The sequence below is a fragment of the Mandrillus leucophaeus genome, unplaced genomic scaffold (assembly GCF_000951045.1).
Source record: "Mandrillus leucophaeus isolate KB7577 unplaced genomic scaffold, Mleu.le_1.0 Scaffold252, whole genome shotgun sequence".
NCBI classification, from domain to species: Eukaryota; Metazoa; Chordata; class Mammalia; order Primates; family Cercopithecidae; genus Mandrillus; species Mandrillus leucophaeus.
The window spans coordinates 1,970,805-1,989,694 of NW_012102610.1; the positions used below are offsets into that span (position 1 = coordinate 1,970,805).

Genomic DNA, 18,890 nt, shown 5'->3' on the forward strand with positions numbered 1-18,890 from the left:
TATATCTATATATGTATAAAGGATATCTGCTCTTGTGCTTAAACATCTAGTGCTGCAAGGGGGGTGCTTGCAAAATCAACTAGTAGAAATATCTGCATTAAGAATAGTTATGTATACTTCTACATGGCTCCTTGTCCTAGCAACAAAATCATCCCGCTAGGAAAGCAAGCAGTTCACTTTGATTGCAGAAAACGGATCCCGACGAGGTGGAAGAATTCTTTTTAATTAAATAAATTAATATTATTTTATCAGAATAAATTGTTAAATATTGCTATGATGAGGCCCAGGGGTCCAGAGTTCCTGCTGCAAAAGGCTTCGCTCTAGCCGCGGAGGGACCTGGGCTGTGTCTGGGGGAGGGTGGAGCAGCATTGGGTGTGAAACAGAATAGTCGAGGGTTCTGAGAGATTTTTTTTTTTCCCCACAGATGCCTGCAGGAAACCCAGGAAAAGTACCCTCCTCAGCAGAAAAGACAAGCTCAGCATTCCTGCGGTTCCCTGTGAAGATCCAGGCAGTGACCTGCCAGGGAGCCTGCAGCTTGGAAACGGTCCGGTCCTCCCAGCAATCTGACTTGCAGTGGGAGGGTGGTGTGCACACAGGGCTCACTTGCACGTGTACATCTCCGTGCGCTCGCTGCACGTGTTGCACTTGACATAGCAGCACCAGTGGAACTTACAGTTGCACTGCCACACGCGGGCGTACTGGTGGGTGTTGTAGCCACGCCCACAGCACATGAGGTCACAGCCGCTGGCCTGGGGGGCCGTCTTGTTGCAGGCGCGGCCCTGGGTGCCCACACTGCCGGTCACCGGGTCCTCCTCGCAGTAGTTGGGTGACTTCTCGATGTACACCAGGTCCGTGTCCATGGGCTTGCGGTATGACAGTGGCTTCTTGATCTTCAGGAAGGTGGGCCTCTTGTTGCGGCTGGCACGCACAGGCTCCACGTGAACGGCCTCGTTGTACTTGTCCTTGAGCACGTAGCCCAGCTCCCGAAACTGTGGCAGTGTGGTCCAGCACGTCTTGGTGGTGCACGAGCCTGACACGCCGTGGCACTTACATTCCAGCTTCATGTTCTCCTCCAGGATCTGCAGGGGAGGGCGGGGAAGAGCACAGCACAGGTCACTGCACGCCAAGACCAAATGCAGCCCCCAGATCCCCCTACCCCTGCCCCACCTATCTGGGTCTGGCTTTAGTTTTTTCTTTCTGGTGTAGGAAACTCAGACCTGGATTCCAGACCCTCTCACTCCAGCCTTTGTGCTGTGCAAGCCACTTCAGCCCTCTGTGCAGTAGTTTCCCCATGTGTAGAATGGGGATAACGATAGTGCCTAATTATACCCATGCAATGAAATACTACACAGCAAGGAGAAAGAATGAATTGCTCACACATGCACAAAGAGTGGATCTTTAAGAGGTAATGTTGGCCGGGCGCGGTGGCTCACGCCTGTAATCCCAGCACTTTGGGAGGCCGAGGCGGGTGGATCATGAGGTCAGGGGATCGAGACCATCCTGGTTAACACAGTGAAACCCGGTCTCTACTAAAAAAAAAAAAATACAAAAAATTAGCCAAGCATGGTGGCGGGAGCCTGTAGTCCCAGTTACTCAGGAGGCTGAGGCAGGAGAATGGTGTGAACCTAGGAGGCGAAGCTTGCAGTGAGTTGAGATCACACCACTGCACTCCAGCCTGGGCGACAGAGCGAGACTCCGTCTAAAAAAAAAAAAAAAAAAAAAAGGTAATGTTGAGTGGAAGAAGTTGGACACCAAAGAGGACATACTTTATGATTCCATTTATATGAAGTTCAAGAATTGAATAGCGGATGCTTTTCATTTAAACTTTATTCACCTACAAAGACAGTGGACTAGAGTTGGGCCATGAGCCCTATTTTGCTTACCTTTGTTTTAGAATAGCCCAGCAACAAGAGAAGGCAACATTTTACCCAGCACCCAGAGTACAGCATATTCAGATGATTTTCAGGGTACTTTAAAAAATTGTTTTTATTTCTTTCTCTCACTTTTCTTCCTTCCTCCCTCCCTCCACCCCTTTCTTCCTTTTTCAACTATAAAGAAATATCTTGGGACTAAAGCTTCTCTTCCTTCCTCCTCCATCCTAAGACACGAATTGAGCTCCTGCTGTGTACCAGGCATGGAGATGGAGATTTCCCGGTGGGCACAGTTGCTGGGTCACCGTGTGTGAGCATTTTTATTATCCTTCATTCAGATTGTCAAATTGCTTTTGCCTGTTATGTCATGAAAGAATGAATGGAGGAAGGGGTAAGTGGGTGGACATTTATTAACCCCCTGCATACACACTGGGCCCATGCTTTTATGTATGGCATCTTATTAATTCTGTGAAGCCAGTATGATTGACTACTTTTTACAGAAAAAAAACCTCGAGGTTCAACTAAGTCTCAGAGCTGGTCTGTGAGACATTCTGAGGCAAGGGGCTTGGAGCTGAGGGGTGAACTGAGTGTCTGCTGGCCACTTAGTTCCCATGTGACGCTTCTTCTCCGGGTCTCAGTTTCCTTAACTCTAACATATAGTGAAGACAATTCTATCTTTTCTGAGAAAATTAGGGTGCTGGAATGGAATCAGACATGCAAAAAACACTCACTAGTCTTGCCTCTGGCCCTGAGCCTGTTCAGGATGCTGGGGATACCCAGGTGACAAGATTAAGTTCCTGTCTCTGAGGATTGGGTTCATGTTCAGGGTCTTCCTGGCCCTAAGAGCTCTGCTTCCAGGAGAGGTGACCAGTGTTTGGTCAATAGAACCACCACGGAGGGAGTGCTATCACATTTCAACCTCAATATCTGCAATCAAACAAGCCAGTGATCCCTCCATCCAGAGTGTTCAGGAACAGGACTGGCTGGTTGAAGTCTCTGGTTCTAGAACACCTGGCATCACAGAGTACCTCCTGTAGGCAGCACTCTCCCAGGACCCCCCCACACACAGCCCATGTTGGATGAGCAGCCCGTTCAAATGCAGGCTACGTCCCACAAATCTGTGTCCCCAAAACAACACAGATATCCCTTTTGATTGTCAGTGAGGGGATAGTTCCTAGGTCTCCAGCCTGCCTTTCTGCCTTGGCTTAAGAAGTAGGAGAAAGAGCAAAGGCTTGGAGGTGTGATGACACAATTGGGGGCAGAGTTAGGCAGGTGTTTCTGATGCACTCAGGCCCAGTTGAGCTGGAGGCTTTGACATAGAGATACCTGGGGGATGCTCAAAATGGATTCTGACAATACTGAGTGTTGGCGAGCATGTGGAGCACCTGGAGCACTCAGGCACTGCTGGAGGCATGCAAAGGTGGTACATGTATGTTAGAAACCTGTTTTCCAGTATCTAGTAAGGCTGAGGATACACATGCCTATGACTCAGACTTTCAATTTCCAAGACACATACCCTAGAGAATCACTGTGTGTGCAAAGGAAACAGGTTCAAGAATGTCCACACAGCAATGTTCATAATCGCTCTGACCTGGGCACCATCCAGATGACCATCCACAGTGAGTGGATAAGCCACAGCATGTGCATTTCAATGGAACACAATAAGGCAATGACAATGAACAGCTCTAGCAAGCCACACTGACAGGGACTAACTCAGAAACACAGTGTGGAGGGACAGAAGCAAGCCAGAAATGATTTCCACAGAGTGATTTCATTTGGATCAAGGTCAAAGGCAGACAAAAGTGGATTGTATTGTTTAGAAGCCCATCCACCAATATCAAGACAAGGTTATTCCCAGGGCGGGGAGGGGCTGTGGTTGGCCAGGGGCACTCAGCGGTCTTCTGGGGGTCCTGGCAATATTCTGCTCCTTGATATGGGTTATGGTTACATGGATCATGTTTTGTAACTATTCTTTTAAGTGAACAGGGATGCTCTGTGTACCTTTTTCACATAAGCAATATCTCAATTTATAAAAATGCAATGGATACAATCAATGGCCAACAAGCACATGAGAAGATGTTTAGTAGCACTGGTCCCCAAGAAAAGGCAAATCAAAACCACAACGACATGCTCCTTTACACTCACTAGGAGGCTAAGACAATAACAAGTGTCGGCGAGGGTGTGGAGCCATCAGAACCCTCCTGCACTGCTGGCGGGCATCGGAAATGAGGCAGCCACTCTGGAAAACAGTCTGGCAGCTCCTCAGAATGTTAGACACAGAATGTGTGACTCAACAATTCCACCCCTAGGTGTATGCCCAAGAGAAATGAAAACATGTCCACAATAAAATGAGTACATGATTGCTCATAGCAGTAGTATTCATAACAGCTAAAAAGTGAGAGGAATAACTCCCTTAACTATTAACAGATAAGCAAAATGAGGTATACAATGGAATGTTATTCAGCCATAAAAAGGAATGAAGTACTGACACATGCTACAATGTGGATGAGCCTTGAAAACATTATATGCTAAGTGAAAGTAGCCAGATGCAAAAGGCCCCATATCATGTGATTCCATTTACATGCAATGCCTAGAATAGGCAGATCCATAATGACACATGGGAGATTAGTGGTTGCAGAGAAGAAGGGAAATAGGGAGTGGCAGCTAATGGGTACAGATTTCTTTATGAGGTGATGAAAATAATGTAAAATTGATTGTACTGATGGTTGCACATATCTGCGAATATATATTAAAAACCATTGAATTGCTTACTTTAAGTGGTGACACTGTATGGCATGTGAATTATACCTCAGAAAAGTGGTTTTCTTTAAAAAGGCGACGGGAAGACCCTGGAAGGTTTTCATGGGAAAGCAATACCAAGGCTTTCCTGTATTTCCACATCTGTGATACTGGGGGCTACTACCATGGTAGGCCCTAAACAATGGCCCTAGTGCAGAAAGCGGCTCCTGTGTCCTGGATGGGGGGTCGCTGCTCCTCCTGCCCCTCTTGGACCCCTGAATGTGGTCTCCCTGTTCCTCTGAGGCCATTGATGGCCTGATGCCATGGTGGCATTGAATGGGCCCTGATCAGGTGGCATCCAGCCCGCTAGCCCTGCATAGTCTGCATTTTGAGAGCTGCAGTGACTGCATTATGTCCACATTAAGCCAGGCATAATCACAGCTGCCTGGACAGGGCTGGCCACCAGACAGGCACCCAGCCCTCTCTCTGAGGCAGGGGACAACAGCAGAGGAAGTGTGTGAGGGACAAAGCTGCACTCTTTGCACCCTACTGCTTGAGGCCAGGCTTCTGAGCTGCCTGAGGAGACTTCTGAGCTCCCTTCCCCACTTGAAGAGCCTGAGCTCTGTGCTTCAGTGTCAGGAGGTCTGAGGCCTTTCAGGCTCAGGCTCTAAGATGACACGGCTCCATGCAGCTTCCCAGTGACTGGCATACAGCAGGTGTGCAGAAAACGCCTGAAGGTAATTCACCAAGGGGGTGCATTCAAATCACTCCACAAGCAGTATGCCCCAGGCCTGAGCAATTGTCAGTTGAATGTTCAGAGTCCCACAGGCTCTGCTAGGCTAGCCAGGTATCAACCCTCCATTGCTGGATATAGGTGAAGTCGAGAGGATTCAAGGTAAAGCCATGGCAAAGGTGGGGGACAATCGAGGGGCTTGGAGCAGCTGGCAGAATGTCAGTATTTTATATTGGTGGCTGCACCATTGGGTTAAAGGTTAAAGACCAGCTGCATGAAACTGCTAGAGTTTGCCATTTTGCCATCTTGTGATGCTGAGATTTCACAATACATGTGAAAAATAAATAAGGAAGTAAATCTGTGAATCTGGTGTCTGTCCTCAGTAGGCCCTTCTAGGTGGTTTGGCCAGTGGAAGGCACTGGCAGGAAATCAGAGGGCAGGAGAAAAGTTCTGGGAGTTATTTCCCCTGCTTGCTCCCTGCTGGGCCCTTCAGGATGTCTGCACACCCCTATCACAGGTCACAGCTCTTGCTGGGAAGTCCTCTCTCTACAGCCCCAGGATTCTAGCAGTCCAGCCTCCCCTGTCTTTGGGCCTAAGGAGTAACCGCTCCCCAGTGTAGCCAGCCCCAGGGTGCTGCACCAACTCTTTGGGTTCCTTTACTTTTGTCCTCTTTTGTTAGCAAACTCTTTCTTTTTTAAAACAGCTTTACTGCAGTACAATTCACATACCATACAATTCACCTATCAAAAGTGTACAATTCAGCAGTTTTTAGTATATTCAGAGTTGTACAATTACCATTACAATCTAATTCTGGAACATTTTAGTCACCCCCCAAAAGAAATCCCATACCCATTGCAGTCATTCCCCATTTCCCCTTTTCCCAGTCCCAGGCAGCCACTAATCTACCTGCTGTCTTTGTAGATCTGTCTGTTCTAGACAGATCTATTCTATAAATGGAATCACAGAGTATGTGGCATTTTCTGTCTCCAGCTTCCTTCCCTGAGCATAAAGTGTTCAGGGTCTGTGCATGTTGTAGCATGTGTTAGAATTCTTTTCCTTTTCATGGCTGAATAACATTCCATGGTACAGGTATGCCACATTTTGTCCACGCATCCATCGGTCATTGGACAGTGGTCTCTTTCTAAACTCTCCTTAATTTTCCAGTCTGAATGTGCCTGTGGCATCCAGCCATGACCACAGTGGATACACCTGGCTCCTCTGTGGCAGGGCCAAGCTGAGCCCCACCCTCCTGGCCTCCAGGCCCATGCTGTCTCCACAGCAGCCGCCTCTGCTTGAGCAACCTCACCCCTTCCATGCCTCTCGGCCCTGCACCTGCTGTTCCTTATCTGGAAGGCCAATCTTTATCACCATTACAGACGATGGCCCAATAATTCCACTACTGAATATGTACCCTGCGGGGAGGCTTGTGCTTGTGCAAAATGTCAAAGAGCCTCACAGAGACCTTATCTGAAATATCCAAAGGCCAAAAGAATCTGAAGATCCACCAGTGGGGACTGGTTATGTAAATTATGGCACATCTATAAGCTGGAAAGCCCTATAGCTGCTAAAGAGAATGAGATAGCTCTTACTCACTAACCAAGGACACTGCAAGGTCCATGGTTAAGAGGGCAAAGCAAGGTACAGAAAGGCTTGCAGCATGGGAGCTTGTTTGTATGAGAAACAAGACTCATACACGTATGCTTGTAAGAGCACAGGGTATTTCTGGAATTATATGAGGGGAATTGGTAAGAGCAGCTGTCTCTGTGGAGGACACCAGTGCCAGGGGACCAGGTGGACAAACGGGAGTCTTACTTTTCACGGGATTGTCTTTTGTAGTGTTTGATTATTCTGCCATGTCAGGAAAAAAGTCACCTCCTCACAAAGCCTTCCCTGATTGTCAGGATAGACAGTGTCTCCCTCATGGTTTCCATGGCTGACCTGTGCTGTTAGAGTCCTTGTCTCCTTAGCACTGTGATGATCTGCCTATATGTCAGCATTCCCCAGGCCAATTGCCCTCCAAGGGAGGACTTGCTTCATAGCTACAAGTAGTGGTATGTTGCTCAAACTGGCTCTCAAAAAAAACAACAACAACAACAACAAAAAGCCCTGTTATGTGGTATTTCCCAATTTCTGAGGAATAAATTAAATGTTCCCACCATGGCTGACTTTAAGCTACCAACAGTTTAACCACTGACAAATCCCTGAATATTTAGTAGTGGGTCTTCCAGCCCATAGGAGTGGGTTCCAACACACCGCTGGCCTAGGAGTGTGATTAGCGCATAGCCTCCAGCTGTCAGATCCTTCAGGGTGTGGGGCCCTGCATCTGGGGGCCAAGAGAGGCCATTTTAGCCAGAGGCAGTCCAACGTAATGGGCAGGACCAAGTCCAGCACTCCCCATCAAGGCTTTGCTGGGCCAGCATCCAAGTGTGAGTCCTCCATCTGCCCAACCCTGCTTCTCCTCTTCCCCTTTATGCAGATTCCCAATAAATAGCTGGGACCTGAAACTGCATCTCAGCCTCCGCTTCCAGAGAACCCCACTGGCCACACTCCTCAGGTCCCAGGCCAGGTCATTCACCTTGAAATCCCCAGCCTTTGATGAAGAGCCTCGCATGCAAACGATGCTGCCTCGTGTTTGCAAGGGGAACGGGACCTAGGGCATGTTTGTCCAGGTATGCATTCACTCATGCACCTGTTTTACAATGAGGACCTACTCTGTGCTATTTGGCGTCACCCCTGCTGGGGAGTTCCCAGGAAGACTATGACACAAGCAGGTGCTGCTCCGGTTTTCTGGAGCTTCTGGTCCCCACCTTCCCTGAGTTTGCAATCCTTGCCACCTCTGAGCTTGTGATTCCAAACCAGAAGTAGCTGTGGAATTAATAATTCCCCAGAGTCTAATCATACACTGGTAAGTGCTATGAAGGAGTGAAAGTGACAGAGAAGGAAACTTGAACCCATGGGAGCTGCTCCTGTGTGCATCTCAAGGAAGTCCCCCAAGAAGGCCAGGGCTGAGCTGAAGTCAGATAACAGGAGGGATAAATTAGAACTGGCCAAACTCAGGGAGATGGGGAAAAGGCATTTCAGATCGGGGAACGGAGACAGAGAACTGGAAGAGGGAGCAGGCTTAAGGAAGAGCACATGTTGAGCACGTAATGAGGACATTTCCGGCACGGTGAGTGGCCAGAAAGAGGGGCATCTGGGGAGTAGAAGGGTCTTTTGGTTCTTTTGGTGCTACTGAAATCTGACTCCAGTTAGCTCAGGCATCTACAGAGGATAATGTGAGTGAAGTGCCAGGCAGACTTCAATCCCTTCCGCAGAATAAAACAAGTGGCTGAAACCAGCCAGAAGGCTGAACATCTACAATTTTTGATATCTAAAAAATTGATTGCAAAATCACAGCATGGGAGAGACTGAGAAAGATTGAAATTGACCACAAGTTCAATATAAGCTAAGAGACTACTGAAAAGCCAACACTCTGGGGCCATATTAACTAAGGCCTAATGCCCACAATAAAGGAGGGGATGGTCTTGGTACACAGTTTTCAGAACTGGACTATGCCTCAGCAGATGGAAAGAAACAGAGCATGTCTAGAGTAGAGGGCTGGAGGACCCACAGTGAATGAGCTGGAGCTGCTCAGCCTGGAGAAGGTAGTTTCTGGGATCCCTAGTCACTACTCCACAGGGTCTGCAGGCCTGACCCAGGACAGAGTGAGCAGGAAGGACTGTGTATCCAGAGGGCAGAGCTGGGACCCCAGTTGATGACGGCAGTCACAGAGCAGTAGATTCCTGCTCAGTGAGAGGCCAACCTCCCCAACAAGGCTCACCAGGGCTCAAGAGGATTGCCGGTAAGATAGTGAGCTTCCTGTCCTGGAATGTGTGTAAGCAGCAGCTGAGGTCTGTAAAGGGGACTCCTGCACCAGGTTGGGTGGGGCTGCAAACCAGAGCCTTCTCTGCCTCCCAGCCATGCCCCAAACCTGTCTGGAGCAGCAGGAAGGATTTTCTGCACCACTGGAGGGAGAAAAATCAATCTCTTTTTGACAGGTCCCCCAGGAAGTGCCAACAATGTACCAGGTGCTGCCCAGAGCCCGGAATTACTCAGGGTGGGGTTCTCAGGCCTGGGAGGGGACTGGGGAGAAACTTGGCTCCAGAAAATTCCTTGATTCATAATGCCAAATAGATACTATCAAATTTGGCGCTTCTGGTCCTGTCCCAGACACTCGGGCTGCCCAGGGGACCTGGGGGTGAACTTCCTGGAAGAAGGAAGGATTCTTGGGAGGGGAGGTCAGACAGCAACCTGTGGCTCCCATAGGGTCCATGCCACATGGTGTTCCTATGACCGGAAGCATCCGCCACCCTCCATAGCATTCTGAGGGGCATCCAATTTTAAAAACCAAAGGCTTCCCCGCGTTGAACACACTGCTCACTGTCATCCCTGCCCCCCGCACCCATGGAAGGCACCCTAAAGCACTGGGCGCTCCAGGATCGATCCTGCACTGCCCTACTCCAGGAATGTGTCCCCATTCATCTCCGCAGGCCCAGCCCAACCCAGCCCTCTACAGCTCTCCACAGTGCCACCTCCTCCGCAGAGCGGCCTGTCCCAGCCCCACCCGACCCCAGCACCTGACGTCTTTATCTTGGTGCCTTATTTTCTAGCAAGACCAGTGGGGCCTTGGAGCTTTGCAAACAGTGACTCTTCAGTGAAGCCTTCCCTCGCCCCTAAACCAAAGTAACCCCACTAGTCATTGCTAAGGATGGGTGACTCAGACCAGTCAGAGCCAAACTGAAGTGAGTCCTGGGGATTCTGCACGCACAGAAGACAAGAGCTACTGGTTATCTCCCACCAGATATGAACAGGAGGGAATGCAGGGGCCAGAGCTGTGGACAGGCATCGTACAACCACATGGGGCAGAGAATAGCATCAACTAGGAAAGCAGAGGTGAGAAATAGAGAGGCGGCAAGGAAGGGGTGCATGTGGCTGGGTCCTGGGAATATCATTTGTACCCTGGATCAAGCCAGACCTGAATTCATTAACCCAAGACCACTGTGTTCCAGGAAGTAATGAATACCCTTTGCTCTTAAGCAAGCTTTAGTTGGGTTTCTATCCATTACAGCTCAAAGTACCCTAACTGGAATAGAAATCCTTTCATCTGGGTGGTGGAGGTGCTTTTTGTAAAGCAGATAGCCAGCCCCTAGTTGATGGGTTTCAAGTCACACATGGCATGGCGCAGGTCTGGGGAGCCAAGGACTGGTTTGCCTAAAAAGGTCTTTGGAAGGCCAGAACCTCGAGGGCTGGAGCTCAAGACTCTGGGTTCGCTGAGTATCTGCTGCTTCCTCCCCTCTGGAACCCCTCTGAGGTTGGCCAGCCTGGCTCCTCTGAAGGGAGTGGTCGGTTATGGACTACTTATACCTCAGGTTATGAGTGGTGACCTGGGCAATCAGAACCAGTCTTCAGGAAAGCATGATGTGGCCAAAGGCAGCCTGAAGCAGAAGGGCTGGCACTGTGGCAGAGTCAGGTCACCCAAGAAGTTCAATTCAAATCCCACCCCTGCCACCACATGCTGGTGATGGCAGAAATGGCCCAAGAGAACATGGCACACTCTCTGGCTCTCCATTTCCTCATTGCTGCTGGCCTACCTCTGACCACGGAGGCCGAAAACACGACACATCACCTGAAAAAAACAGAGACCCGGAAGAGCAACTTCTCCCTTTCTATCTTTGGATGCTGTGATGTAAAAGTGTGATTCCTGGAGCTTAGGCAGCCATCTTGTGGCCATTAGGCAAGACCTAAGAGGCTGACAAACTGACAATGGCAGAATGGAAGGGTGAAAAGAGCTGGGGCCCAAGAGAAGACTGTTGAGCCTCTGAAAGAAACCACATCCAGATTTTTATTTTGCAGGAAAAAAACAAACTCCTACCATTAATACCACTTTTGGTAATAGTAAGGCATTCTGTTACTTGCAACCTAATGCATCCTAAGAGATTTGTCCCTCGTTGTAAAGTAGGAACAAGTCCTCTCAAAGGGAACAGTGGGGATTAAATAGGAGAAGGCTTTTTGAGACCTGGCACCATGTATCTCACAGAACTGGCACCCAGCCTGTGGGAACTTTTCTCATTTTGAGCAGCGGATGCTGGGATGAGCGCGCACAGGGCTGGAAGGGCAGGGCAGGGAGAACGGCGCTGTGGGGCGGAAGGAGCCGTCAGATGGAGGTCCTGCTTCTGTCTGTACACTGCTGTGTGTCTGCAGGCAAGTCCCTTTCCTTCTCTGAGTCTCAGTTTTTCCTACCAATGAAGGCCCCACAGGGGGATCTCAGAGAGAAAAGATGGGGACACAGGGAGACGAGGAGGGGAGGGGGAGGAGAGAAGCAGGTTGGCTGAGGTTGTTCACACTCTCCCAGATGTCCCTGGGGTGAAAATCCATTTCTGTGCAGTGCAGCAGCTGCAGAGATGCAAGGAAGTGACCATTTCCCCCAAAGGTCATTTGGAGCTCCTGGGAGCCCCGCTGTTGAAGCCCCAGCCCTTTGTCCTTTCTCCTGCCTTCTCCCACACCCAGGTCAACTCACCCCAGAACCACTGTCCTATTGCAAACACCCTCCCAGCACCAGAAGCATGTCTGTGCTGCTGCCGCCTGGCATGGCAACCCCAGGGCATCTTTAAGCAGCCCCTGCAATGGCTGCCTTTGTTCTCCCGTCACATGATGTGCTCCTGGTCCCCGCAGTGTCTTCTCCCATCCACACCGCTGGTACTGCTGTCTCCCATCCTCAGAGCCCAGCCACCCTCCCCCCAGCAGGAGGCTCGTTCCTGAACCTTCTCCAAAAAGATCCACGCCAGCTGGATCACGTGGTAAAGGTGGGCCCTGGTCAAAAAGATGCACAGAAAGCAGGTAGGAGCTTCGCTGGGTGTGGAGGCCCCTCGCTGTCAGGCTGGGGGACTGATGGCTTAGTTTTCACGGAAAGCCGTGTCAGATCCAGAGGCTTGAGGCAGGAGATGGTCACCAAGTTCCGCTGGCTTCCTCTCCTGTGCCCCATGCCCCATCTGTTCATGTTTCTTGTCTCCAAGCACCCACCCTGCACCAACTAAGTGAAACACGGGTCCATCATCCTCTGTGTGTGGTAGAAGGTGTCCCTGGCTGCTGCTCACCCCTGCTCTGCCCCGGGAGGCTGAGCTGTGTCCCTCCTTGCCCTCCAGCTTCCCAATGGGGGATCCCATAGGGACTGGAGGGCAGGAGAAAATACAGGCTGGACTTTTACACCCCGGACTCCCTGTCCATGGACCACATGGCGGCTGTGACTGTCTACTTAGAACCACAGCACCTGCCAGGAGGCCCCTTTCCCCAAGCCATGCTTTCTCCACTAACACTGCCCTCCAGGGCAGTCAGAGCTCCCCACTGTTGCCAGCCCTAAGGCCTTTTCAGGATTCCCTAAATCCTGCCCACATCCCTATAGTCATCCTTTACCTAAACGTTCCTCTGTTACCCCTGACTACACCATCTCCCAGACTCTGGCGGGCACACTGGGTGAGTCCCTCCCTGAGCCCCAGCTTTGTCTCCTCATGACATGGGCTCAATGGAACACGCCTGGTGGTGCAGCATCTGGGTTAAATGACCGAAGGTGAAGTTCCAGGGAAAGAGACACTCATAATCACCACTGTGATTATGTAGGATTGTGCTATTGTTCAAGGCTCTGTAGGCAATGTTGGTGTTGGTGTGAGAATCAGAGTGAGGACAGTTTCTCGGCCTAGGGCTCAATGCTGGCCTCAAGCCCAAGCTTCTCAGTGTCATTTCTTCCTATGTGTATGCCTGAACCTCTCAGCATAGACATAGGAAGCGGCACAAGGGCAGGATCCATGCCCACCTCTAATAAAAGCCACTGCTTCTGAGGTAGCTGCAGTGTCCAGTGCCTGACACGAATGCACACAGAAACCTTATGAGGAAGGTTGACCATCATCAGCCCATTTCACAGATAAGCAGACTGGGGAGCCAAGGGGTGGCAGTGCTGGCCACAATCACACAGTCAGGAAGCGTGGAACTGGTATTGGAATCCAGCAGTCTGGCTCTAGAGCTGTGATGCTGCAGAACAGAAGGAAGGTGGGTGGGCTAGGATGGCCTTGCCCCCTCAGCGATGCTCACCTGGGCTGGATTGTATAGTAGACACTGTCACATGCCACCGGGATCTGTCCTTCAGGACCAGACACTCCCTCTGCAGCTGCTGGGAGTGTTGCTGTGGATGGCTAGCAGCTGAGTTCCTTCCTAGGCACTGCCCTCCCCTGATGGGAGCTGTCTCACCTAAGGCCACTCCCCGTCCCTGGGCAGTCCTCCAGCCAAAGACTGGTTGGTGTTGGGTACAAAGGCCTATCTCCCTGCCTCCATGGGGCTAACCCAGCTCCAGGTTTCTCATGGGACCAACATAAGTCCCTGTGGCTGCTGCATCACTGGCCAACTTCTCTCAATGCCCAGGGCTGCCTTCCCCACTGCCTTATAGGTGTATCTCCCCAGAGTCCTGCCCAGGACCCATCCTGCTGGCTAATGTCCAAACCAGGGACCCTTTCCAAGACACTGAATGAAGACAATGTGGAGGTCAGTGGGTAGGCAGCCTTGGATCCCCCACCCCGGGAGACAATGAGTGTGGATATCCACACCAGAATAGGTGTTACAGGCTCCCATCCAGAGCTGCCGCTACTTGCTCCCCTCCTGTTCCTGCTCCTGCTTCTCCTGCTCCTGATGATGTTCCTCCTCCTCCTCCTCCTCTTCCTCCTCCTCAGGCTCCTCTTGCTCCCCCTCCTCCTCAGGATCCTCCTGCTCTTCCTGCTGCTCCTCCTTCTCCTTCTCAAGCTCTTCCTGCTCCTCCTTCTCCCCCTCCTCCTTCTCTTGCTCCCCTCCTCCTGCTCCTCCTCTTCCTCTGCAGGCTCCTCCTCCTCCACAGACTTCTCCTTCTTCCCAAGATTCTCCTGTTCTTCCTCCTTCTGCTCCTCATCCTCCACAGACTCCTCCAACTCTTCCTCCTTCACAGGCTCCTCCTCCTTCTCAAGCTCCTCCTTCTTCCCAAGCTTCTCCTGCTCTTCCTCCTCCTCCTCCTCCTCAGGCTCCTCCTACTCTTTCTCCTGCTCCTCCTCCTCCTTCTCAGTCTCCTCCTGCTCCTCCTCTCCCTCCCCATGTCGATCCATCTTAGCAGAAAGCTGCATTTCAGCCAGCTGCAGCTGTATACCTCTGGGCAACTCAGATGAAAGAGCAGAAAAAAATGCTTTTTTTTTCCGTAAACATTTGAGGTATTTTCTTTTTGGTGCATTCTTTAAGTCATTCTGGATGCACTGATTTCAAGCAAATATTCCTGCCTGACATGGAGTGGATGGCAGGGAAAAGATGCACCCCATAGGACAGGCCCCCTGGAATGCAGCCTGGGAGGTGCAGGAAGAGAGGTTTCCACTCAAACCAGAGAGAAGTTTCCTGGTCTACATAGGGGGCCTTCTGAAACTCAGTGTTTGCCAGGTTACAACTGCTCAAATGCTCTCTACGGCTCCTGAGGTTAAAGCCCAGATTCCTCTGCCTGGCTTCCAAGGCCCTCCACGAACTGGTCTCTGCTCAACTTTGCAGTATTGTAGGACCCCAAGAATGTTGGACACACAGCCCCTCACCCCAGACTCATCCCTTTCTAGGCTCCTACCCCCCACCCCAAGTAACCTGTGCGGCCTGCACACAGCCACCCCTCACTATGTGCTTACACACACACAACCTCCCCAGGCACGGCCCCATGCAACCCCCCACAGGCTCACACCTTCACACTCATCAGCACACTCAAAGCACACACTCACACCTGTGCACGCACACACACACTCTCTCACACGTATGCATGACCCACATGCTCACAGGTGCTTCTCATGCTGTCCATCCCTACACAACATGTGTATAGATAGCCCTTCACACACAGTCCTGCCCACATACTTCCTGGCACACAAGCTCACACACACACCCTCAAACATGAAGGGAGTCCATACGGTGGTGGCTAGCAGATGGACCCACTGCACAGTGGCGCAGGGGGCCGGGGGCCAGGCCTCAGCTTTGCTCCCCTGTAAACTGGGGCATTTAAAGTAGCAAACCCATTTAGAGGTGGAATAGTCGAGCCCCACACAGTGCAGCCTCTCCTAGATGCATTCTGGATGCCTGTCTCTCATAAGCGACCTCCCTGCAGGCTGCTAGGTTGACTGCGGGGAAGGGGTTGCCTTGGATAGGCCTGGCCCAGAGTGTAGGTTAGTGGGAACTGTGGCCTGTGACCTGGGGTGAGGCAATCAGGTGACCCCAACCACAGCATGAGGGGCAGGAAGGCTGACAGTGGGGACGTGGAGCCGCTGAACCTATGTGTTTCTCTCTACTGCTGGAGCACCATGAAATGGCCTTGGCAATCAGTCATTCATTCACTTATTCATTCATTCACTCATTCATCTTTCCACTACATGCTAACTTAATCCCTTCCCTGGCCAGGAGCTGAGGTTGGTGGCCACGTGGGCAGAAAGAGGCAAGCCCCCGACTCCCTTGAAGCTTAGGCTCTGGAGAGGGAGGTGGCTGTGCTGTCAAGTGTCGCACAGGCATGAGGCTGATACCAGCGCCCACCAATGGTGGCTCTGAAGGTGGCTCCCGCTCCTGTGGTCGCAGCTCCCAGAACTTCCCCCACAGCCTGGCTGGAAAATGTTTTTAAAACAATTTGAGAAATCAGAATCAGGCAGGGTATTAGACAGCATTGAGCAATTGTTTATTTTGCTCAGGGTGATAATGGTGCCGTGGTTATGTTTTTTTAGAAGTCCCTATTGATTTGAGATACACAGTCATGTGTGTGTGTAATAACATGTTGTCTAGGGTTTTCCTTAAACCCTTCCAGTTGTGGGGACCTGAGAAGAGAAAACTAGGTAGAGGACTTGGACCACAAGCTGGGGTTGCTGATGCTGGGGGTCGGGTGCATGCTAGGGGTTGGGTGTATGCTGGGGGTTGGGTGCACACTGGAGGTCAGGGGCACGCTGTGGGTCAGGTGCATGCTGTGGGTTGGGTGCTTGCTGGGAGTCGGGGGCATGGGGCTCCTTTTACTGTTCTCTCTCCATCTGTCCTCCAGGCATCCCCTGCTGCCTCTTTGACCTCATCTCCTATGCCCTCATTCACTCCATGCTCATCACAGTGGGTTCCTTGCTATTCCTCCAGCACCCCAGGCATGCTCCTGCCTCAGGGCCTTTGTACCTGCTGCCCCTCTGCTTTGGGGTACTCTTCTCCAGGCTCCACATGGCTCCCTTCCTCAGTGCTTCTAGCCTTTGCTCAAATCTCACCTTCCCCATGAGGCTCTCCCTGACTTTTGCCCTGGTCTTTCCTACCCCTGCCCTGGCTTGTTTTGCTCCTTAGCTTGCGTCAAATGTGACACAGCACACATTTTAGTTGTTGTGTTTATCATGTCTCCCTCTAGAATGTAAACTGCCCAGGGGCAAGGGCCTGGTCTGTCCATCTCCTGTGGTGTCCCCAGCAGCTAGACCAGTGCCAGGAACAAAGCTGGTGCTCAGTAAATACTTGCAAATGAATGAGAGCAGTAAGAAAGAAAGTGACTGGAGTGATGAGGTGAGGAAGTGACCTTGAGCTGAGAACCAGACATTGAAGAGGAGTCGATGAGACAAAAAGGGAGGAAAGGGCAGGCCAGGCAGAGGGAAGAGCATAGGCAAAGGCCGAGGGCAGAAGGAAGCAGGGAGCAGTCAGGAAACAGGAAGGAGGGCAGTGGGCCAGGCTGGAGGGCCGGCGGGGTCTTTGTCCTGATGGTTCTCGCTGGGGTCAGAGGAGTACATGTGGAATGGTACTGGAGAAGCTCTCCCAGGCGTCCACACAGAGGACAGGCTAGTGACCTGAGCAGGAAGGTCCTGAGATGCAGGAAGATGCAGGGTGGAGGCTCAGTCAGGCAGAACCAGAGAGAGAATGGGGAAGCACGCAGAAACCAGAGGACCGCCCGCCTGGCTAGCTCCCAGGGCAAGACCCCTGTGAACCCGTTTGGTGGTAAATCAGCTACAAACTGTGCAACTGATGAGGGCCGAGCCAGCATCCACAGTTCCTGCTGATTGGCCTGGCCAGAGCCAGCCCCATGAGGACGCAGAGCAATGGGACACAGAGGTGGAGGACCCAGAGCACAGGCCCCTCCATCAGTCCAGACCCTCCTCTCTTGGCCAGAGACCTGGGCTCTGTCAGGGACAACCCCAAAGATGGTGGACTTCAAAGAGGGATGGGACCTCCCCACGAGGCTGGGGCAACAGTAACACCAGAAACACACACACACAAACTTGTCCACGAATGTCAATAACAGCATTATTCATAATAACCAAAAGGTGAAACAACTCAAATGTCCATCAATGGATGAATGGGTAAACACACAGTTGTCTTTCCATACAATGGAATATTATTCAGCCATAAAAAGGAATGAAGTACTGACACATGCTGCAACATGGATGAACCTTGAAGACATTATCCTGAGTGAAAGACGCTGGACACAAAAGACCACAGCGTGTATGCTTCCAGATGTATGCAATGTCCAGAACAGGAAATCCATAGAGACAGAAAGCAGAGGAGTGGCTGCCAGAGGCTGGGAGAGAGGGAATGAGGAGTGACTACTAGTGGGCACAGGGTTTCTCTGACGGGTGCTGAGAAGTTTCAAAATTGATTGTGGTGATGGTTGCACAACTGTGAATACCCTGAAAATCATGGACTTGTACACTCTAAGAGGATGGATTGTACGGCATGAGAATTATATCTCAGTAAAGCTGGGGTTTTTTTTGTTTTTTTTAAAAAAAAAAAGACCAGAGATCCCACTGGGCCAGTGTCCTTAGGATTTTGGGCCATGGAGCATAGCTGCTTGTGCAATGACAGGGGCGTCAGCCCTTGTGTGGGCATGCAGGGCTCAGCCCTGGCCTCCGGATGGGCACAGCAGAATCCGCACGCTCTCCCCAGGCTCTGCTACAGTGTCCCAGGCTTTCAGAATCTGCTGATGCCTGGACCCCACCCCCAGAGGTTAGGATTTCACTGGTCTCAGGTGTGGCCAGGTGTCCGCTATTTTAAAAAGCTCCTCGAGATTCTCACATGTGGCCAGAGGTGGAGAGCCCTGGTCATGTCCTCCATCCACTCTGGCCTTCCTGAACCCTCCAGTGGAACCTCCCACTGCCGGGCCTGTGCTGGGTGCCAGTAAAGTGAGGGTGGCTGGACAAAGTCTCTGTCTTCAAGAAAAACCCAGGTAGTCAGGGAGACAGCCAGACCAGTAGAAGAAAGACTGGTCCAAAATAAAGGCCTGTATGTACTGCCATGGGGCCCATGAGCAGTTGGAGGTGACCCGTGGGGTTTGAAGGATGAAGAGGAGTTCACCACTGGAAATTCGAGGGCAGGGTGTCACCCGCGCCTGAGCAGAAGTGCAATGCCCTGGGGCTGGAAAAACCAAGGGAGAGGGTGTGGGTGCAGAAGAGAAGCTTGGTGCAGCAGTGACAGCCCCAGGTAGGAAAGGAAGGCAAGTTGGGACCTGAAGGGAGGCCTGGATGGAACTGCCATGAGACTGA

At 51.3% G+C, this 18,890-nt stretch overlaps 1 protein-coding gene across 1 annotated transcript in view; it reads right to left on the bottom strand.

Annotated features, from left to right (window-relative positions):
- Positions 1 to 599: 599 nt before the first annotated feature.
- Positions 600 to 18,890, bottom strand: part of WNT7A (wingless-type MMTV integration site family, member 7A) — a 58,718-nt gene continuing 40,427 nt past the window's right edge. Inside the window, exon 4 of the mRNA XM_011983621.1 lies at positions 600 to 1,079. Coding sequence (XP_011839011.1) covers positions 600 to 1,079 — 480 coding nt within the window. The remainder of the gene's footprint in view (positions 1,080 to 18,890) is intronic.